General features: G+C 39.0%; 1 protein-coding gene across 1 annotated transcript in view; it reads right to left on the bottom strand.

The window, feature by feature from the left end:
- Positions 1–12,713, bottom strand: part of LOC142876351 (glutamyl-tRNA(Gln) amidotransferase subunit B, mitochondrial) — a 71,453-nt gene extending 58,740 nt beyond the window's left edge. The window contains exons 1-2 of the mRNA XM_076010584.1: positions 12,514–12,713; positions 10,490–10,640 (exon numbers count right to left, since the gene is read on the bottom strand). Of these exons, the coding sequence (XP_075866699.1) occupies positions 10,490–10,640; positions 12,514–12,689 (327 nt within the window). The 5' untranslated portion in view covers positions 12,690–12,713. The remainder of the gene's footprint in view (positions 1–10,489; positions 10,641–12,513) is intronic.
- Between the last annotated feature and the right edge of the window lie 11,523 nt (positions 12,714–24,236).

The following is a 24,236-nucleotide window of genomic DNA, read 5'->3' as shown; positions in this document are numbered from 1 at the left end:
ACTCCCATAGTCGTCATGAGCCATCTGAGTTTCCAGGACGTGTCCTGTTAACATTATAAGGCAAGTTTGGACCATCAGGAGAGTCTAGGAGCTGAAAAGGAACCTTTCCACGTTTGTGGGTATGAGCTCACAGGCACACCTCTTTTAGAGGGGCAAGGGTCACAGGGAAAAACACCTCATCCCTGGAAGACCCCACTCTTTGAAGAACAAAGAAGGAAAACTATAAAAGTGACTAGGAGAGTGACAGGCAAGAATAAAGTCTGAGAACACAATGTAATTATAAATCCTGCAGATTACATTAAAGCAAATCATTGAAATGGAAAAAAAATTAATAGAAAACTGTCGCATTTTGTCTTCTTAGTCAACTAAACATCATCTAAGTGTGAATGGACAGAGGGATGAATATAGATCTGATTATAAATGCATGCATTTAAACGCTTCCCTCTAATGACGTTTTCTTGAATTTCATTTTTATGTTTTGAGTTAAAGGCAGCTTTATAATTATGTTTAGAATTAAGGGTCAGGAAAGCATTTCAGTCTGATGCTCTCTAGACAAGTATTTCTAAGCCTATTAGGTCCTTCAGAACAAAAGTTATTACCAATATCTGCTGTATTCGGAGAGCTACAATACTGCAGATTTATCTAGCTTTAAATAAATCTGTCATAAGAAATTTAAAAAATAAATTAATCCCAAAGTACTTTACAAAAGCATTCACATTATCATTTCTTCAGGGAGGCAAGACCCCTTCTGGTGCAATCTGTATCCATGTGTTCAAGACTGCATCTCCACCACAGCACAGAAACTGCACTGCTTGTTAGTTCCCAGAGGGCAGGCATCACATCATATTTATTCATATCCTATTTATTCCCATCTTTGTTCCCCTTCTTCTTCCTAATAATAGTGCATACCGTTGTGAATTAAAAAAAAAAGTTTTGTAAAATGTGGTAAACAACGTTCCAGTTTTCATTCCATAGCTGCCAGGGCCAATTCTAAACACCTTTGATATGGAAAGCCCCAAATACTTTTTTTAGACAGGCTGATCCTGAGAAAAGAAGAGAATGTTCTTGCGTACATGTGTGAACAACAGCTTCTATAATCTCACCAGTTCTAGAAACAAGAGGCATTCACAGTTGCTAGGGAGTTCTGTGTTACATACAGATAAGAAGAAAACATGAGCAGAGTCACTCGTTTCTTATTAATCTAATTGCAGTGCAGCCTGATTATCAGGAGATGTTATCTACTGGGCCACACTGAGCATTCCTACCAGACAGCAACAACAGAGGCAAATGTCCTCTGTCCCCTTTCTCTTGCACAGGAACTAACACCAGGAGGGGGCAAGCATTTATTTCCAGTCACAAAGAGTGAATGCCTGTGTGAGTTTGTGTGTGTGTGAACACACAGGCCTGCACATGCATAGATTCCAAACAAACTTGATGCTTTGCTGAAACCTCACCATTACTAGAAACATTTGGCCAATTATGAAACACACAGACTTATAAATCCTATGACATTTTATCAAAAAAATTATTTTCTTTCCTATTTTTCTTCCCATCTCACATCCATATACAAAGTATTACAAGCAGAGAAACAGAATGACATCGATCAATAGGAAATAACTAACTTCAGGCAAACAACCCTAGGATCCTGTTCTATAGGCGAAAAATGACTTAATAAATTAAGGACGATCTTGCACCACAGTAACAGGTTTTACTAGATCAAAATAATGAGCGTGGCTGCATCCCTGCTAATAAAAACAAAGGATGCTGTTCTTAGTGTAGCTGTAATCCTGCCTGTAAGCAGCAAAATGAGCTGAATGACCTTTTCAGTCTGAAGATTTATGATGGGATTCCATGAAATCCTAAAACTAAGGTAAAAGAAGAAGATAAAATACTTGTGGTCCTAAAACTATTCAGAAGAAGTGTCACTAAGCAGAATGAGGAGGGAGCTGTGTAACCACTGGTCAAGGCAGCAGCCTAAGCAGAGGCAGACGTGGTGCAGACATGCTGGGGAAGGGAGGTGCAGACAGGGTATGGAAACAAAGTCTTCTGTTTCTATACACATGCATTTACATGTGCATATGCATTTATAGATACACGCAGGCACGTGCACACAGGGCCAAGCTCAAAGCAAGAAAAAAAAGCCCATGGGGCTACAGCAGTGCTAGGAAGCTACTGCCATGTGACACTCAGGGGTAACCAGAACAGAGAGGACATCAAAGGGGTTAACAGCCTGAGCTCTGAAGACACACTACTGGGTCTGAATCTGGCCTCTCCACTTACTTTCTAATTGTGACAATGATAGCAACTGCCTCACAGAGTTGTCATGAGGTTAAAATAAGCGGACACACAAAAAGCACCTAGAACAATGGCTGGCGTGAGCTGATTTTACTACTGTCATTATTGTTAAATGCACTAAAGAGACACCACATGTCACTGATTTAAAGCTCCTCAGGAGCAGAAGTCAAGGCTGTGAGCTTATATGGGGAGGGAGCTAGAATGGCTCCTTGCATGAGCTGTGAGCCAAAAAATCCTGGTCCAGTTAGAAAATCTGCCACCAACTGGAGAAGTGGATATGGAAGATGCCTCAGGCCACTGGTGAAAAAGAGTCTTGAGAAATCAGAGCCACAACCCTGTACCTGGCTTCGGTGTGGGACTTGACATTGGCGCTATCTAAGTTATGTGGCAGCTGGGGACTGAGTAATTAACATAGAAACTGGTTCAATCAGTAAAGCCCAATGGGCCCTGGGAGAGGCCACCAAGAATTCATCCCATAGAGATGCCTCCATCATCCAGGGTACGGCCCTTAAGTTAAAAATCACACTGAGTACTGAGCAGAATGAATAAAAACAAATCTATACCTGGACACATCCTGGAGAAAGCTATCAGAGAGAGAAAACAGATTACCTGCAAAGGATGCAGTCTTCTCATCAGCCATAATAGATGCCTAAGGACAATGAAATGATGTCTTCAAAGTGCTGAGGGGAAATAAATGTCAACTTAGAATTCTACACTATCACTCCAGTGAGGGAGAAACAGAAACAGTTGGAGGCACACACAAACTAAGGGAGTGCATCATCCACAGACCCAGAATGTAAAACACACTAACACAGGAAGGCAACAGCACCAAAAAGGACAGTGAGATGTGAGCAATAATGTTTGCTAGAAAAGGAAATCAGACAGGAGCTTCCTCAACCTTCCATGATAAAACCTCAAAACTCACCCGCACCCCGGGGAGGAGGGACACCTCTTCCCTTCGGGTTACAGCGGGAGGGAGATTTTTCTCCATGTGCTCTCAACAGACATCTTTTGCTTTCTCAGAGACCTTACTCTATCAGTAATACTCTCTCCCTAATATATTTATTTCTTTAAGCCTAACTTTTAATTTTTAACAAAATATTATAGGCATGTATTAGAAAAGCAGCAAAGCAGCAGCTCCCCTCCCACCCCTTCCCACGTCCAGTCCTGTTCCAGGGCAGCAGCCACCTTCAGATCTTTGTGCTGTCTTCCCTGATGTTTATCTTCCTATTTTTATATAATATGCTGTACCAGGGGACCTTTGGAAAATCCATCACCTGCTGGCCAAGGCTGTTGGCCATTTTCCATGTGACAAGCCTTCCTTAATCTAGGAAAAATACAGACTTGACAAACTGTCACAATAACACTCTGTACTTGTTTTCAGAACTTGGAGCCATAAGACTTGGTCCATTTCATTCCCAAGAGATAAATGACATAAGTTGTACAGTGTGAGAATAATGAGACTTTTTGTAATATGTTTATATCTTACTCTATCATAATAGTTGACCCATGCTTGCTACTTTATTTCTATTCAAAAATAAAATATGCCCTAAGTGCCCTTCCATGATTAGCTGGGCAACATTAAAGTCCATAAAGTCAGGTAGAAGAAAGGATGGTAGGTCACTACATCCTCAGGGAAGCAGAGTCACCCAACACATGCATGAGCTTGAGTATGGATGAATCTAGAATGCAGATGAGTCTATTCTTTCTAAAATCAGGGTAAGGTTGAAAGTTGCAAGGATGGGGCAGGTGGTGGAAGCTTCATTATTTGGACTTTGAGAACAAAAAAGAAAAAATTTCACTACAGAATACTAAGAAACCAGTACAGATAACATCTGATTATCCCTACTAATAAAAACAAAGGATGCTGTTCTTAGTGTAGCTTGATATTATCTTATACATAAAATAAAAGCAAACCTTGTTAAAAACCCCTTTTGACTAATAATCTGTCTCTTAGGAGCTCTAAATCTTTTACTCACTGCCTAATTAAAACAAAACAAAACCCAGTAACAACCCATCTCCTACCCTTCCTCCAGTAAAACAAAACAAAATAAAACCAATGTATTAGCTTAAGGCCTAAAAAGGAGAAAGAGGCCTCCTCTAATCAGTGGCCAAAAATGTTCCTCAAGCATGTACTTATGTTACTTTTTCTTGCCTTGTCAATTTAGAATATGATTTTCAATTATGATAGATAATTTAGGTTTTTAGTTTCCCAATATCCAAGTAATATCACAGTTTTTGTTAACTCAGTAGTTGGCACTTCTATTATTATTACTTAAATATATTTCTCTCCTAAGCTATCAAGTATACTATGATTACATTTCCTTTCATAAACATTTGTTTTTCCTGGAATTGATATCTTGCATTTTTTTCATTTGCTTCATTTTTCGGTTACTTATTGTTCATTCTTCTCAAAGACTTCAGATTGGCCGGGTGTGGTGGCTCATGCCTGTAATCCTAGCACTCTGGGAGGCGGAGGCGGGTGGATCGTTTGAGCTTAGGAGTTCGAGAACAGCCTGAGCAAGAGCGAGACCCCATCTCTACTAAAAATGAAAAAAAGTTAATTGGCCAACTAAAAATAGAAAAAATAAAATAAAGGAAAAAAAAAGACTTCAGATTATATGGAAATCTCTTTTCCAGAAAACGTTAGATACCTGCTATTCCCAACTCTTCATCTGTTTCTAGAATCCTGTATTCTGGAGCCATCCTTTCTCCTCTCCCAGCAGGCCTCTCGGCCTATTGCAAACCCGGAAACCTGGAAAAACTCCACACTCCAGTAGGTTCTTGGGATAATGAAAAGCAAATTTTTTGAGTCTGCCTGTCCAAAAATATCATTGTTCTACTGTCACATTTGATTGACAGTGCTACGTACAGAATTCTAGATTAGAATGATTTTTTAAGACACTGTTTCATTCTCATCTAGCTTTAAGCACTGCTGCTAAGAAGTCTGATCTCTTTGACTCCCTGTCCTTTGCATGTGACCTGACATTTTTTTCTTCTCTAGAAGCTTTAGAATCTTATCTTTATCCCTGCTTGTTCATAAATTTCATGACATGCCTGCATGTGAGACTATTTTTATTCCTAGTGCTGGCTAATTGGCAGGCCCTTTCCATTTGGAGATATAATGTCCTTCAATTCTAGGAAATTAATCTGTGTATCTTAATAGTTTCCTTTTGTCTGTTTTCTCTCTTCTCTCTTTATGAAAATCTTACTGATCATATGATGAACTTCCTGCATTGATCCTCTTTCTTATTTTTTTACTTCTATTGTCCAGTTCATTGCACATTTGTTTTGCTGCCTGGAAGATTTCTTGACTTTCTCCTCTAATTCTCCTGAGATTTCTTGTGGGGAGGGGCAAGTAGGGGAGATCCACCATAACGCTAATTTCTATGAGCTCATTTTCATTCTGACTGCTTGGTTTTTAAAAGTAGTATTATGTTGTTTTCAAGGATGCAGCTACCTTCTCTTATCTCTATGAGGATATTTATAAAAGCTTTTAATTTTGTAAGTATTTTTTTACTCTGTGCATTATATATTGCCTCCTATTTCCTTTAACTTTCTTTTTTATTTTGGGCTCTGTCCACAATGCTGGAGAAGTTCCTCAGATGTCTGGTGATTTTTGGCTGTCTATTTCTATTTTAAAGTGAGGTACTAAAATGCTGAGTAAAGTTCTATGTAAATGCCTAGGGCTTGTTGATCAGTGGCCTTCACTCCAGCAAGATTAGGTAACCAGGTAGCTTTTTTCATTGAGAGATCCCCAAATGTCAATATCTGAAGTTCTTCCCACTAGGGACATATAATTTCCAAAGAAGTTCCTGCAGATTCTTGATTGGGAGAGGAGGAGAAGAGGACAGATGGACATACCTGGTCACCTGAGTTCCTGAAACCAGGCATGGAAAATGACTGGGCAGGTCCTGGAGTTCAGTGCAGACACTGTCTGACACCTCATCAGTGCCTTTTGCTCTGCTGGGTGTCCCTAGGAGGAATGTGTCACCAGCCAAATTTCTCCAAAGACTACAAATTCCTGTGGGTGTGGGGCAGCTGCACAGGGCCAGGGAGAGGACGTCAGGTCTACGTGCTGTGTATTCACACTCTGTCTCAGTCCCTTTCTTTTCACCTCAGCCTGCCTTCCACAGTACCCGACATTCCCACATCCTGTGTGTTTCTGAGGTTGTGTAGGGCACATCATCTTCATTCTCCTGGTGTCTCTTTCTGCAGGCACTTAGGTGCTCTGCTAAGTCAGGGTCTCCTCCACCTACTATCTTTCCCATGTTCTTGTCTCCTCTCTCATTCTTTTGTGGGCTTATAACTTTTAAATTCTTTCACTATCATTTCAGAGGGGTTTCTTTGGGATGGGGAGAGAGATGGATTAAAATGCATGTGTTTGGTCTGCTATATGAATCAAAAGCCTCTCCCTTCTTCATTAGCTCCTTCTCATCAGCATTTTTCTTTTAATTTATTTTATTGCAGAAAGAACACTTAACATGAGATCTATCCTCTGAAACAAAATTTTAAATGTACATTATTGGAGACTATAACTCATCAGCATTTAAACATTCTCAGGTCTCTCCAATATTAAGACAAACATGACCAATACATTTTCCCCCTTGATTCCACATCTCCTTTCACCTGCTGTATTCTCTTGTCCTTCAAAGTCACATTTCTTGAGACAGTTGCTCATACTCTCTCACTTCTTCCTCCATGTCTCCCACATTTCTCAATCTATTGCCACCTACCTTCTATGCCCATCAGCCCAATGAAACTGTCCTGGCAAAGGGTATCTTTGTCAATAAGTCCAATGGACACTACCTAGTCCTCACCTCACTTGACCTTTCAGTAGCATATAACTTTCTTGTGCTCCCTCGTCCTCAAAACACCCTCCTTCTCTTTCTCAAAACTCTCTCCTCCTTGGAGTCTCTAACTCTGTACTCTCCTTCTGTCTTCTTAACTCTTTGAAAGTGGGATCTCCACTCCTTAGCAGGACTTATATGGTACATACTATGTTTCCTGCTCTAGCCTCACCTCTTGCAATGTCCATATTCAAGTTCTATGCTATGACACATGGAACATATTTCTTGTTTTTCTCCTGGTCTTTGTACATTCTATCCATTTTTTACTTGGCCAACTTAGCAAATTCTTTATATCTGTGTTGAACGCTCTCCTATCTGTTCCTCAAGCATCCTGTATTTCCACTATCAAATATTTGTTGGATGAACAAAATACTCAAATCTCCATCACTTTGCCTGATGAATTTTTTCCCATGTTTTTAAGCTTACAGAGTTTCTCTGCATCCCAAGGACAAATATTCTTCTGTATTTTTTAAGGTTTAATTTTACATTTACCTTTTATTGTACACATATTTGAATTTTATTTTGCTATATGAAATGAGCTATAAATATATTTTTTTCTCCAAATAGCTAACCAATTTTTCCAAAACCATCAATTGAATAAATCATCTTTCTCCCACTGATATTTGCTCCTTCTTTGATATACATGTGTGTATCTTACACACACACATTTTTCTCCCCTTAACATCCATTTCTGAGTAGATTATTTTTTCCTCTTGTTGGTTTGTTCTTTTGTAAGGAGACAGTGAAATTTTGGGGAGAAAAGATAATAGGTCCAATACTGTAACTGCTGAATTTAAGATGTAGATGAATCATTCAGATAGAAGTGTATAGTACGGCGCTAGTAATAGAGATTTGTTACCTAGAAGAGAGAGAGGAGCTTTATTTGAGGGTGAAAAGATTACTCAAGGGAACACAGGGAACAGGAGAAGTGAGAACCAAGGCATGGCACATGGGAAACTAACATTACAGAGCTGAGTGGAGGAAAACAGCCATGAGAGACAGAGCAGTCAGCCAGTTAGAGGGAGGAGAAGCAGCAGGAGAGAAGGGACCAGTGTGAGCCTTGGGCAGAGAGAGCATCAAGCATCATCATGAATCACACATACTTCTTGGCTTAACTGATCAAAACAAAAACATAATGTTCTACTCAAATCCTCAGAAGCAGAAACATACTCACAAACTCTTGGTTTGTGAAAAGTAGCTACCAGATGCAGAGTCAGGCTACTGAAGCATCATTATACCATCTCCACAGCACTTAGGGAAGGACAACTGTCCAAATGTTCTAGCACACTTTAAATCTATTTGGGGGTAAATCACAGGATTTTGAAATGTTTTGAGTGACAATGTTTTATTCTAGGAGTTTTGGTATAATTTTGCTCATATATTCAGAGGTCCTTTAAAGACAGAAACATTTCTGAAAAAGAGGTAGATCAGCTCGGTTGAGAGAATAACCCATTCAGGCTCCTCAAACCATGAGTCCTGTAGGCTTTGAAGAGGGAAAAAGAAATCCTAGCTCATGCAAAACTATCTTTCTAGCCTCAGTCTGCCATTTAAGTAATGTAAACCAAGCTCTCAATGCGTATTGAAAACACCTCACTTTTTGGTTTGATTGGTGTGCTTATCACTGGACGAGCATCTTCTTCTTTGGTGTATGACAAGAAGTCTTTTAAAGCACATTGGCATTTTAGTTATTTTGAATTGTTTCTAATATCTGACCACATTTAGGCACAACTGAAGAGTCTATTTATAGAAAACGTGCCTATCTGCAAATGGATCTGTTTCTAAATGCTAACTATAATAAGTACCCTACTAGATATCACATTCTCAGCTGGAAAAACCTAGGAAGAACTTAGAGATTATGCCTACTCTCTTGATAATTAACCAAAATATGGGGGGAAAATGTTTTGAACTCAGGAAAAAAAAAACGTAGGTGTTGTGATAAATTGCTTTCCATTTTATCTGTCTGAATAGATATTATTTTATTTCTATTATATGAGTCTCTGTCCAAAAAAGAACTCATGTTTATAAATGAAAAATTGTCTCTTCTCAAACAATACATTTCTCCATAGAAAGATACTCACTCTAATATTCGAGAGAGAAAGAGAGATTTCTATACCTGTCTTTCTCCAGAGAGACCCAACAGCAAATCAAAGGTGACTTTGGATATGGTTTGCAGGGATAGGAGTCCTCCATGACAAAAAAGCGCAAGTAAAGAAAAAGTCCCAAGACAGAGATGCTGTCTCAATACAACCAAAGCCCTGGGTAAGGGAGGCACATTGGAGACACTGCCCATAATCATCTACTCTGGGCAGTGACTAAAAAAATTATATACCTCTGCACCTGCAAGCCTTCCAATACTCAGTTCAACCAGTTTTCACCTGTGTTTAAGTGTTTGAGAGTATGGAATTCACACATAACAATCACCCCATGCCCCAATCACCACCATGTGTACACATTCCCTCTAAAGAGGGCAGGAAATCCTATACCCAGTTGATACTATAGGTCCTGAACAGACCATAAGCTATTTATTAGCTCAAATATTTACACTGCTCCTTCCAACCTTTTCTTCAAAATTCAGCCAATTATATAAAATATGTGTTAAAAATCTTGCTGATAGGTATACTGGGCCCCAGTCATTCCTTGGGCTCAAGTAAAAAGAGAAGTTAAATGAGTACAGTAGTTAACCCACTGCATCTTGTGGTTCACTCTTTTCTCCATTATTGATCATTTCTTAATTTGCAATAACCACAATCATTATTTGCCTTATGCTGTAATATCGTGATATATGCTTTTCCTTTGTCTGTCTAGACTCCTCCTCCTTTGTTTATCTGCCTAACTAACTCCTACTTGGGTTCTCAAATAGCTCAGACACCACCTCTTCCAGCAACCCTTCCTTAACGAAACATACCCTTACCCCAATTTTTCACAACAGTCTTTCCTTTTACTGAATTAGGTGCCCCTCCTCTGGCTTCCAAAACCATTCTCTGCAACCTTCACAGGAGGAATCACATTGTACGCTATTTGTTTATAAGACACATCTCCCCATTAGTCTTTGAACTCCTCAACATTACTGTTCTCTGCTTATCTTTATGAGCCAGTTCATAACACAGTATCTGGTATTCAGTAGGCATTCATAAACATTTGTGAAATGAGTAAATACACATATGAATATGTTCAGACTTAGGAACAGAATTAGAAAATATTTAGTACATTCCATTTCATTCAAAGTGCCCTAAATAAGTATTTCCTAAGAGTTATGTCAAGATATTAAAACAAGGAAATAATTTTCTATGTTCAATATAAGATAAACATTTTCTAATGGAAATAGAATTCAATAAAAACCTTACCGGCAAAGTTCCAGGCAGAGAAGCATCAAAAAAAGAAACCAAAGAATTTGGAGGTGCTGCAAAGCAGACTTGAGATCCAGAGAAGAGTTTAGAGTTGGAGGAAATCTGAGCATGAATTTCCAAACCTACAACAGCAGCCCATTCGTGTTCACTAAAGAGAAAAGGATAATGGTTAAGTAGTAGTTATGTCAGTTACCATGCATGAATTTCTGTGAGCTTAAACCACAAACATTAACATGCTATTTTGTTTTTAACTTATTAAAATTTGATATCTTTACATGTAAAAATGTGTCAATACTTTATTGGTGACTAAATAAAAAATTCATAATGAACACCTAAAATGAGATTGGCAAACTCAAATTCACTTATAGCATGGCACTAGGACATTCACCATACAAAGAGAAAGGTGATAGAAAGGAAGAATGTATCGTCTTAATACAATTTAGAAATGGATATCAGGTGATAACTGCTTGGCTAACTTCAATGACAAGCAGCATTTTTAAAATTAACTGTACTTCACAAGCACTCAGTAATGAAGAAATCTGATCTTTCACACATTATTTAAAATGGACATAAATGGCAGGATTCTACTAATAGAGAAATAATGGCAAATAAACAGTTCTACATCTCACTATTATAATAGGAAATTCTCAACCATGAATTAATTTCATTAACAATGGTTTGCAAGTATAATGACAAAGGTGGAACAGAATTAATAGACTACTACTAAATGACAGTCCTGAAAATTGTGTGCAAAGGAAAACATTAAATCATCACATGTGACATTTATTTTTGGTCCCCAAAATCACTTCCAATTCCAGTGATCTAATTTCAGGTTACTTTGCTTGTTTATGCTTCATTGCTATCAAATCTAAACAGTTGTTAAATGCTATAATAATCTCTAATATCCAACCATTCCTACTCTGTTAGGTCTATACACAGGTCTCTCCAGGTTCTTATAAGTGTTCTTATTCCATATGAAACTAATTTATGTTCCTACCCTGATCTTCTCCCAAGCAGTCTCTGTCATTACATAGATTCTTGTTTACTTCGTTTTGTTTTGTTTCAATCATTTCAACACACAAAATTCTATAACTAAAGTATTGCAAGAAGATCAATTCCTTCCTTGTAAAGCTTGGAAACACAGCCCCTAAGAGAGAGGCATTAAACTAACAAGTCAACATAAGTTCTGCATTCACCAAAGCATTATTCAGTGTTTTTGCAGTTCCATTACATGAGAGAAAAATATACTTTCCATTCACAGGGAGATGATCTAACTTATGAAAGTAATACAAAGTGAATGCATCTGGACATTTTCCCTCTGTTCGCCCGAGAAGCAAAAATAATGCCAATCTATCTCAAAGAATTAAAAAAAAATTAGAAACATGTCTTATGTTTCTGTATTTAAGAAGAAACAATTTAAATCTTATATAGTGAAGCATAAACAGCTGTTCAGGGAATAGCTAGAAAAATAAGCAAAACTATATAACCAGAGGGGATATTTCTTCTATTGGCTGTATCCTCCTAGGTCTAGACACACATGTTCAACATAAAACGCCTCCACAGATAGCTGGTGTTTCCTAACTAATGACATTAAGCCACCACTACCCAGAACTTGTAGGTAAAAGCTCCTTTTTTACCTTTAGAACAATGCAGGCCCATAGTAGAGCTAAATAAATGTCAGCTAAATACAGTCCTGCTCCTGGGGTCGCCACCCCTACTGCTGATGCTATTAGTAAGGTGACTGAATCCACTTCTGTCTATGCAGCCTTCGATTTGAGAAAACGCTTGCTATTTTACACTCGCGAGTTCCCCCAATATGTCTATTTTAAGACAGTAGTTTATATGTGTTGGTGGGGCTAGAGGGCCTGTTTTGTGTTTTCATTTAGGTTTCAGGACTCCAGGTTATAACCCACACCCTCCCGTCCACCACATCTAAAACTAGGCTGTAATGGCCATCATCTCCCCAGTCCCACAGTTCCACCTCACACTTGAGTAGGCAGAAATGGTGTGAAATAGTATACCCTTTCCTCGGCTTCCGGGCCGTGTGGAGGGGCTGTTGAGCCAATGAACTCTGCCCCCTAATCCAGTTAGATGTGGACCCAGTCGGAGCCCCTCTTCGACGGCGAGAAACGCCGTAAACCCAGGCTAAAGCCGAACATGTTCCAGAACAGCCCCAGCGTAGCACGGGCGCCGCCATTGCACCGCCAGAATCATGGTCAGGTGACTCAGCCACCCTCTGCCGCGAAGCTCCCTGGGAAGCGTAGTTCTGAAAAATGTGTAAAAACTCTATGGGCTCCGACCGGAAGACTACTATTCCCGGAGAGCAATGCGACTCAAAGGTTGCCGGAACCCTCGCGGGGAGGGGAGGGAAGGAGGAGTAGAGGAGAAGGTGGGAGGGTTTCTGGGTCGGGAGGTGTGACTCCTCCTAGCGGGGAGTAGGAAAGGTTCGTGGCTGTGACAGATCCGAAGCTGAGAAGCCTGGCCTGAATTTTATAGCTCGGTTAACCTTTCGAGCTGAAGTAAATGACCTTGACATCTCCGCGAAGACTTCCTAAACCCCCAAACCCACTCAAGTTATTTTCTCTGTCTACTCTTCCACTTCGCACAGCAATATGTGCATAAATGCAACAGGTACTTAGTTGTGTGCCTCCGGCATGCCAGGTACAGTTCTTAGGCCCTGGAGATACTGCAGAGACCAACACAGTTATCGCCCCTTATGTTCATGGAGGTTACATTCTAGAGAAACGAGACATACAGAAAAGAAGTTAACAAGAACAAGATACTTACATGTAGATAATAAGAACTGTATTTAAGCAGAGATGCCTGGAAAAAAAAAACAAACAGATCTACATTGAATATTCATATGCATTTTCATTTATTCTCTTTTGTTCTTGGCTGGTATCTGAAACACTCTCATTATATGCTAGGAAGACCTTGATGGCAGATACCATCATCCCAGCGGACTTCTTTCATTTTCCAGCGCCAAAACTCATAACCTTTGTTAAAACTCCTACTGATTTCTTGTATTTGAACATGTAGTCTAGAATAACCATTCAGCCATTCTCTGTTTTATCACCCTATCTTAATTCTCCACGTAGTGCTCATGACTATTATAAGACTTATCTTCTGTCTCCACAAGCTCCTTGTCTGTCTTATGCACTACAGTATTTGTCCAGAGTACAAAGTAGGTCTTGCAAATATATTTATTGAATGAAGTAGTCCAGTGTGGAGAATGCATTTGACAAACGATAGAGTGGATGCCCTTTGGAGTAGTAATCTATTAGGAGAGAGATGATGAATTAAGATGGTGGTGAAGGCAAAGAGAAATTGATCTATTTGAGATAGATTTAGGAGGTGATATTGGAGGACCGAGTGATTTATTGGATAGGATGGCGGAAGACTGGGGTGTTTGTCTGTCTAGTAACTTCTAGATTTCTGGCTTGAACAACTGTTTGGCTGATGAAGTTATTCGCTGAGATAAGAAAACCAGAAAAGGAACAGCTTTGCAGGGACAATTTATGAGTTTGGTTGCTTTGGAGACACGCAAAAGGAGAAGTCATGTGGGGATCTTGATGCCTGACTCTGAGTATAGAGCAGGGGAAAAGCTGCATACTCTGCATACTTCACACTGATATGTTTTCAGTTATTGGTCAATAACCTATTGATTAGATGGCTATAAGGTTTGCTCTATTTCCATTAATTCTTGCACACTATATTATTATGCAATATAATCCCTTTATATGGAAAAATTTTCAGTTACTCTATCTTCAAAATTGTCATCATTTACTTGGTCTATCTTCTCTACTTTTTTACCCACTATTGCTGATCCAAACTGCTACACCAGAAGTGTTTTCACACAACCAAGAATGAAAATGACAGAAATGACAGTGATGGAAGGTAGAGGTGGAGACTTGCTCCAAAATCTATCTCTAATTATTGCCCTTTATATCAATCAGGTTTGGTTCACTCTTTAGATCCTTTACTAGTGTTTCTCCTTAGAGTTTCCATATTTTCCACCTTCACTCTTGATAAGCTTGCTTTCTCTTTCTCATTTAGCTCCTCAGGTTTTTCTGGCCCAGACTAGAGGTCTGAAGAGTTGCCTCTGAGCAAAGCATGGTTTCATCTTTGTTAGGACTATGGAGGAAAGAGGAATCTTGAATCTCTAGCCAAAAAGAGGGAGACTCTTGCTCTCTTACCACTTATTAGTGGTGAGACATACAATACTTAAGCAATTCACTCTCTCAAGTGTAGGGTTGGATAAGGGAGAGCAGCACACCTAGTGGAAATCCTAATTTTATGGGCAAAATGCACTATAATGGAAATTCATCTTTGTTTATGAAATATATTATGCAGTGAGAGGCTATCCCATCAAAGGCCCTCACCCCACCACTAGAGGGAGATAAAAATCCTTTGCATGTAAGTATATTTGCTTCCTGTCACAAATGGAAACTTTCCAGTCTGGTACATCTTGCGTTGAATCATTGCCCTTTCAAAAAACCACAAGAGCTAATGGTGAAAATAGGGACTTGTCAACCATCTCTCTGGATCCCCTCTCCCCTCAGACTATCTGTCATTTCCAGAAATTCCTGTTGGTTTCCTTGTGCTTGGTCTGTTGTCTAGGAGGGCACTATTTTCCAAGCACTCTTCCTGCCTTGCTCCTTAGCTAGTCAGGTGCTCCCAGCAAAACTCACTCTGTGGGACCATTTCTTGCCTTCTTCCTGCATGCCAAATATGATATCTGTCAGAACTCTTACTGACAGACAGCTCTCTAGCTGAGAGAGCTATTTTGGTTCCACTGACAAGGTGGCTGTCATCTGGAAGACACAGAGATTTTCATTTTCAAGAAGCTCACAGGTAGCAGGACAGTTTCTAGAAAAAACAACATCATCTTAGGGAGAATCTCTAATCTCCCATCATCTTAGGGAGAGCTATTATTTTATCCACATAATTGACATAGTACAAATAGATTTAGAACAAGGTTTTTAAAAGACATGTAAGCAGGAGCAGAATTTTGAGTTTTTACTTATAAGTGGCAATTGTTAGAAAGTATGTGCAAAATGACACTTGGTTTTCTTTAGTATTCTTCAATAGGCCTTTGAATGTGAGAGTTGGAATGAACTGACTCATCTCTATATTTGACTCAAAATTCCCAGGTATCTGAAACCACCCTTTGTAATATTAATAGAGGGCCATAAGGTGGGAACTGTAGTAGGGGCCTGAACTCTGCAAAGATATAGGTATAGTTAAAAAAAATAATAAAAAATGTATATATAAAGCCAGCCATTATTCCCTAGCTTGCTTTCCTATAATTGCTTACTCCTCAGGAGTCACATAACTGATGGTCAGAAAGATTCTTAGCTTTCTTCATTGCTCCCATAGATATCATCACCCATGTGAAACGTAAGACTGGTCTTTGAGATATCTTCCAGTCTCTGCATTCTGGTGGACCAGCTGACCCAACCAGACCAGTGGCCCTTACTGAGGAACCAACTTAACTGGTCTTCTGACCTGGGAACTGACTCAACGCAAGAAGATTATTTCTGCTTCCTGACCCTATGAGTTCATCCACAGCCAATCAGCAGACCCAATTCCCTAACCCTTTGCCCACCAAGCTACCTTTTAACACCTTGGCCCCCAAATTCTTGAGGAGATGGATTTGAGAAATTTCTCCCATCTCATTGCATGGCGCCTACAATATTAAACTCTTTCTCTGCTATAACCCCTGCTGTCTCAGCATATTGGCTTCCTCCTGAATGGCAGGCAATAAACTTGGTTGGGTGGTAACATGGTATAAAAACAGAATGATTTCTGAACACAAAAATATTTTGTTTCCTCAAATCCAAGTTGTGTTTAATTGTAATCATTACCTTTCACTAGTTTGTGATGGGGGAAATAATATGAAAACATGGTGTTTATAGGATTTATAGAATTTATAATGTGGGCACAATGTGAGGAATAATACAAGTGGTTCTAAGTTTCCATTTTTTAAAATGAAGTAAACAATTCTAATAGAAACATTAAAATTTCAAGTAAAATTAAAAGGATATAGTTTCCACTATCATGGCAATATATCTCAAAATCTATCTGTATACATTTTTGATTCTTAAAATTGTGTCAACTAACTTATTCTTTAATTAACTTTTTGTCCTGTGGAAACAAAGGCAATGCTTTAAAAACAATTGGCAGGCTAGTAAAAATACCCCCTGTAGTCTAACAGAACTGGATGTGGATGGTTATCTTAGTATTTCTTAGCACAGTTATGAGTTTGACCTCTTTGTTGGCTGTGGGTTTCTATCTGTTCTGTGGCTATAGAACTCAGCCTGCTATTTTGAAATTTTATGCCATGTGGGTACAGAGGGAAGGTGGTTAGATCAGTATAAATTCTCTAAAAAAAAAAAACAACAACAAAAAACCCACTTAAGGTGATGTACGTATGACAAAAATTGACAACATTATTTTCATGTAGGAAGAACGTTGGAACTAGAGGAGGTCCCATTTTTGAAAAAGCATTCTGAAAACACAAGTTACTTCTTAGAAAAACCACATTTTAAGATCCAGTTAGGTATCATTAGGGGGAAAAGAAAGACTGGGAATACATGTACACTGAGCAATTGGGAGAACAGGATTCATTTCCTTTTATTTTACCAGTAAAGTCTTGATTCTGATAAAATACTGATGTGGAGGGAACGATTGCTTTCTCTAGAAGATTGCTTTGAGCTAAACAAATCTATAACTCCTTTTTGCTTTCCAATGCAAGGAAATAGAGCACCCTGTCCAATGTCTTTGTAGAGATGAAGTGCCATGTGGGGACGATGAAGCCAGCACATTGCTGCTATTAGGCCTGGCCCATAAACTGTAATCTCTCCACAGTCTTCCCTCTTTTATCTGGTCTCAGGGTATGGTTTGCAGTTTCCCCAGGCATGTTCTGTTCTAGAAATCTGGCTAATCCCTGGGAGCCAATAGAAATTATGTATAAGAAAGAAGCTCCACCTCCACACATCTCTTTGATTCACCACTTGCCTGAAAGAAGATACTCCTGAATTGTAAGTAATGGATGGTAAAACAGGTTAAACTCTGTGTTCTTGTAAACTCTGTTTTGCATGTGGTCAGATCCCCACTATGCACTAAGAAGTTCTTGCTTTTGTGCTTTGAGATTGGGTATTTAGCCTTCCAAGTTACAGAGCTCACACACACACACACACACACACACACACACACACACACACACTTCTAAGCAGTATCTTGATTCAGTATAATGCACCAATAATAATCAGGAGCTTTTAGGTTGCAAAACAGATTATGTTTTTATATGTCAAATAAAAACATGATTTTAAGCCTGATGATTTTTGGGTTTTTTTTGAGACAGAGTCTTGCTTTGTTGCCCAGGCTAGAGTGAGTGCCGTGGTGTCAGCCTAGCTCACAGCAACCTCAAACTCCTGGGCTCAAGTGATCCTTCTGCCTCAGCCTCCCAAGTAGCTGGGACTACAGGCATGTGCCACCCTGCACGGCTAATTTTTTCTCTATATATTAGTCGGCCAATTAATTTCTTTCTATTTATAGTAGAGACGGGGTCTCGCTCTTGCTCAGGCTGGTTTTGAACTCCTGACCTCGAGCAATCCGCCCGCCTCGGCCTCCCAGAGTGCTAGGATTACAGGCGTGAGCCACTGCTCCCAGACCCTAATGATTTTTTTAAGCCTCCTGATTTTAAGGCTGAAGATGTTGAGGAGAAAAGTATGGTGTTAAAGAGCTACATCACTATGACACATAGACTTTGATGAGAACTTTCTCTCAGTGAATGAACTCTTACTTGGTAATTGGAGGAAAATGTATCAGAGTCCACTAGGGTGGTATGGAAGAGAACAGAAAGGACTATCTTACACATCCTGCTGGGTAATCAGAGTCATTATCTGTGTGTATCTGAATTGGTATCTCTGTATCTAGGCTGTCCTTGAACCAAGAATGAATGGGCTGTACAAAGCAGTAAAGACTGAAATCTTGTTGGTGGCAGAGCTTTCAGGGCTCACCACAGTTTAATGTATAGCCATTGAAGAGGAAATTTAGTGCTCCATGAAGAGGTGCCTGATCGAATTAAAATCAAGCAGCAATCAAATGAAACAACCACTGAGATAAAAGTGAAAAAGACAGAGAGAAAGAGAGAGAGAGAGCGCGCCAGGAAAAAATTCCCAGGGATTCATGAATACCAATTAGAGAGGGAAAGACCTTTGCAGACATTATTCATGTCTTCTTGGAGTCTGACTTTAGATTCTAACTCAACAATGAGATTTGATGACTTGGCCCAACAGTGATTTCAAGTTGATGTGGATTCCACACTTAGACCAGCTTGGCCACTAAGAGGCATTTTTCACCCCCTCACATACAGTAAAAATGAAAATAAATGGCGTTAAGAATGGGACTGGATACCGTGTTTTTCAAAAGGCAAAAGAAAGTAAGAATATATAAAATGCCACTCTAGCAAACGAGAGCCCATCTAGCCTAATACTCTGTGTTCATTCGCTAAAGCTCTTATCTTTATTTCGGCTGCCATAGTATATTGATTGGTATGGTATCTTTGGGAAACATTTTGCAGTGATTCAGGGCCCATGATTTTTAACATTTTATATAGATTTATTAAATAAATACATTATCTTCTACTTACCACACTGAAACTCACACAATCTCATGAAATGTTCTCATAGTTTATGAGGGTCAGTTTGACATTTCACAATCTCTCAGAGTTTAGTGTCCTTAGTAAATGTCAAAGTGAAGAATCTTCAGTTTAGGAAAGAAAATATTTGCCTTGCTTATTTCTCTAGGCCAGCCACTAGTTTAGTGCCTGAAGCCTTTAGGTGCCTGAGGCCTCTTGGAATCTATGACCAGAGGACATTAGCTGCTGAGTAACCATCCCTCTTATAGCAATTCTCCTTATTAGAACAGTAGCTCACTTCCCCAAGGAAGACAAAGAGTATTTTGCTATTGACCTACATTGTTTATTATCTCTTTCTAGAAACTTCTAACAGGCTTATCCTTATGCCCTCGTGTTCTCTTCACCTAACAGAGATCTAAGGTATCACTTATTTCAAAGTGATAATACCTTTTTGCGTTGGTTCCATTGTGCAGTGGATCAAAGGAACTATGTTTCTCATTGTTTTGGTTAATAGAAGTCATCCATGAAGTTGAAAAATAAAATTGAGTATGTGTTTTGGGTTGGATTTCTATGGCACCATTGAATCAAATGTTATGTTTACTCTTTCTTCTTTAAAAAAAAAAATGCTGTTATTCATTTTCAATTGTCAAGAAACAGCAAGCTTGTAAGTGGTAATTTTCACTCTGTCTGAAATATAATGTGGCAAGACAGGCCAAATTATGGAAAAGCAATTAGTTTCTATTTTAAGAGTCATGAATCTGAGGTCTTGTTTTGTCTCTGGTTACTACAGCTAGTGTCTGCTCCTCTCCAAAGGAATTCTTAGGAGAAAAGCAGCCAAAGATTGTTTTTGTCTAGAGCAAAAACCTGATAGGACCTAGGCATTTAATCCTTGTCAGTTAAAATGTAGGTAGAAATAAATTTCTTTGAATCACTTCCTCGCTTCCTGTACTTCTAAACCATATACTCTTGAAACAGCAGTTAACATTTACTTTCTGAGGCCTAAAGTTTTCAAATGCTACAACTTCTGTATTATACTATCTATGCCTTTTTAAATAAGGTAAAGACCATAATTCTTCTCAAGCATGTGGTTTCACAGAAGTCTGATCTATGTCAAGAACTCTTCTCTGTTATCCCTTGATATAAATCAACTAACAAATTCAACTGAACAAATATGCCTCAGTCCAAAGTTTTCAGTATTCATAATGTTACTATTTTATAGACTTACTATGGCTCATACCTTTCTGTCAAGAAAACATTGCCCCCAAATTTCTCTTACTTTTCTCTTGTATATGCTTTTAAGGGGAGGCTTTTGTTTCCAAGATTCCTTCTGATGTGAGATAACTTCTTAAATTACAACTAGGGAAACCCAAGAAATCTAAAAATAGGAGCAACGAATATATATATTATATAACATATAATATATATATATTTTAAGACAAACAAAATTGATTACTGATTTTAGAATGTTATTGATTTCATTTTCCCCACTATAGCACAAGGCAGCCATAATCAACAAAATCTTCAATTAATATTAAAGATTTTACTTGTACTTAAATTGTGCTTAAAATAAAGCATGGATGTAGAAAAATTGTTTTAAATAGTTGTTAAGCATCATAAAACTTGTAGTAAGCCAAGTTATAACTCCTGTGCTGTTTAGGGCCTATAATTAATTTTTTTTTAAATCAAAACACATTTAAAAATAGTCTTGTGTGTTGACTTCCAGCATGGTACTAATTTTGTAGAGGGATTTCTATAAAATGTAAGTTTATTTATAGATCGCCAGTGACTCAAAGATGTTTCAATATAAAAGAAAATGATACTCTAGAGTCTTTGTTCGGGGCTGTTTGGGGCCGTCTTGAAAATACTCAATTCACTCTGAGGATTGCTTTTAATCTTCTGAAGCAAAAGAAATTTCATAAATTGAAATTCTTGGCCAGATGGAATTTTCTGATTAATTTTTTAGTGTTTGGTATTAAACATAACAATGAAAAGGGGAGTTCTGAGAGTAAACCCAATTAACATTTCATAAAATTTATTACTCTAAATATGGCTTACCTTTTATTTTATAGTTTCTACCCACCATCTTCCTGGACAACCTGCCTGTACCTTGACAAACTTACATGGTCCACTTTTCTCCTTCCTTTTTCTCCTTCCTTCCCTACCATTTCTTCTGTTTCTTTTTCACTCATCTTCCTTCTCCTATTTATATTCTATCTATTCATTGAGTCCTTACAAGGCTACAGACACTGTTCCAAGGCTTACATTATCCTATTCTTTATGGACCTTGGTAAAAAGAATATTTGTAACAGTTCATACAAGTACGTCCTGGTACTAGAATGGTGTCACTCTTGCTGTACCAGAGATACTTAGTTCTATCTGTAATCATAGACTAGCTTATACTTTATAAAACTAGTCTTTGTGATGTTTAAAGCAAAGATGGACATTCTCCCTATATATATTTTTTCCTATTTATTACTTTCTTACCACAGTTGGAGGTTCCCATTCATACTCGAGATGAATATATTCATTTGGATATGTGGGGATTGGAGAAACAATCTTTCATAAAGAAAATTTGTCCTCTTATACTGTGAGATTTTTTTGAGGACAAGAATCATACCTTTTGTGTTTCGGTGTCCTTTCAGTACTTAGAACCATGCTAGCTGTACTGGCCACCATTTACCCACTGCTCCTGGGAACTACTTTCTTATTCCCACCAATCCCCATCCACATGGCCATGCTAGGGATTGCCAGATTAAGCTAATACTCCATGCCAGGGATGGCTACTTAATTTTTGGAGTTCAATGCCAATTTAAATCACATGTTCAAAAATCATTAAGAATTTCTAGATGGCTACAGCACATTAAGCCAAACATGAGACCCTCCTAAGCACAGGTTCCTGTGCAACTGCACAGGCTGTGTGCCCTACTGTGCTGCCCCACCACCACCCAGCCATGGTTTATTGGGTTCTGGGGGAAGGGAATATCTAACGCAGGTAAGACCAATCAGAGTTCTTTTCTGGTTTATTTGATTATTTGTACAGGAACTAAGCGGAATAAAAAAGGTCACAATTGGGTAAGACTAAGGATCAATTAGCAATCTTGTTTCCAGCTGTGTGAAGAAAGCTGTTAATGTGCTGAACACACATCCTTTCATCCTACCTAAGATATGTGCAGGGGGATTTGGTACATGCCCTAAATATCACCCAACATACTGACAGCTTGCTAGTCTTCCTGCTGACCTGCAACTTACTGCCTACTAGCTTTGAGGCTCTGGAGGCCAGAACAGGTGACCTCTTGAGCATTTTCCATTCCTATAATTGTCTGAGTCTATAACCAGATTCTGTAAGCCAGACTTAATCCATAACCATACATGTGTAAAAATGCAGAAAAGTGCTTGATTACTCATCTTTCTCAGCCAAGGTTTACAGAGAGTAATTTGCTTAGACCTTGATAGTGTCATGATCACTGAGATCAGAACAAAACAAAACAAAACAACCTGTCCCTCTAAGGCTGATCATCAGCCAAAGCAATTTTTTCAGCATTCGAACTGCAAGATGATTCTGAGGGCTTCCTTAGGGGAAAAGCACTTGAGGTCTAGGCAAAGAAGACCTCATACCCCAGGGAACCTCCATCTGGACAGTTTTGGTCTCTTTCTCCTTTTCCCAAAAGCACAACTCCCATGGATTTTTCTCAAAGAGGATTTACAAAACACTGGCAAATGAGGAAAGATTGGCCCTGGGCAAACCTCTTGACTGGCATTCTTCAGGGAGCTAGTTTTCCAGGGCGACTTCAAGGGCACGGCACAGTGAATTTCCATGGAATAGGATCACGGCTTTGGCATTTTGTGATTTTTTTCCTATCACCCTATTAGACTCTTCAAGGAAAGAAACAAGGATCAGGGTAAAATGAAGGCTTTAGATGAAGCTGAAATTTAACAAATGATTACTTCCCACCTCATACACAGAAACTTAGGGGAAACTTAGCTGGGTTTATTGTGTTATCTCAAGTTTTTTAAAATAAAAATGTGTATAGATTGAAATCTGTTCCAATTAGAAATGAATAATTCCTCAAATATTCAAATACATCTGAAATTTAGGGTCACAAATGCAGAGCAGCTTGTTACAGGATAATACATAAGCAAGTCATTGTTCCTACGAAGTTTTTTTTTTTTTTAAGTGTCACCTGTCTGTCAATTTATAGATGAAGATGCTGTATCCTAGCAGGGTGAAAACTCGTGTTTTCCCAGCGTGTATCTAAAGCTATCCAGATGTATTTTTCTCTAATCCTAGCTAGGTTAATATCCAGAGACCTGTTTCCGTGCATTGCCTGAGAGGTGAGAAATTGATATGTGTCATAATGATGACTTCCTCTTACATTAATATTTTTAGTTCATTCGGTTGAAAACCATTTAGCCCTTTATCTGCTAAGTAAAAACAGGACGAAGCAAAGGTGAGAGCCACGGGCCTGGGAGTGAGAGCAAAGCTGCAAGGACAGTCCCCAAGGGAAGGCTCTTCCACAAATGTCCGGAAGATTACGTCCATGTGTCTTTCTGGAACTTTTGCCAAGACAGACACAGAATCAAAACGACTTCTTCAGGGCCATTATGCAGTGTCACATCTTACAGAGCCAAAGGAATAAATTCCAGACATGCAGAACACACAGCCCTTCAGCCCCTCCCAGGCAGGCTGTCGACTTCATGGCATTAGTGCACAAATCATAAAAGGGCAGACAGGGCCTGGAGATCTTTCCTGCTAGCCTGCCACTTGCTGTCTGCCTTCCTAATGTAGTGGAGTGAAAAGCCTACAGCCAGGCCCTTGTCCTTCACACTGCCTTCCTCCATGGAAGAGAAAAGAAAAACTAAGGAGCAAAAGAAGGAACAGAAAACAGAAGGAAGAGATTTTGCCAGGCAACGAAGAAGAAAGAATTCATCTATCCAAGAACCCTCTAGTAGTGCCTTGTGCTTCTGTCTCTTAACTGGCCAGGAAAACAGGCTCCAAATGCCACTCCTCCGTCCTCTCAGTGGGCCTCTTTCTCTTCCTCCCTATGGTCTGTCCTCCACAGCCGAGTGCTTCTAAGTGTTTTCACTCTTAGAAACAGTGTG

The sequence above is a fragment of the Microcebus murinus genome, chromosome 15 (genome assembly GCF_040939455.1).
Source record: "Microcebus murinus isolate Inina chromosome 15, M.murinus_Inina_mat1.0, whole genome shotgun sequence".
Classification (NCBI taxonomy): Eukaryota; Metazoa; Chordata; class Mammalia; order Primates; family Cheirogaleidae; genus Microcebus; species Microcebus murinus.
This window is presented reverse-complemented; position numbering and strand designations above follow the sequence as displayed.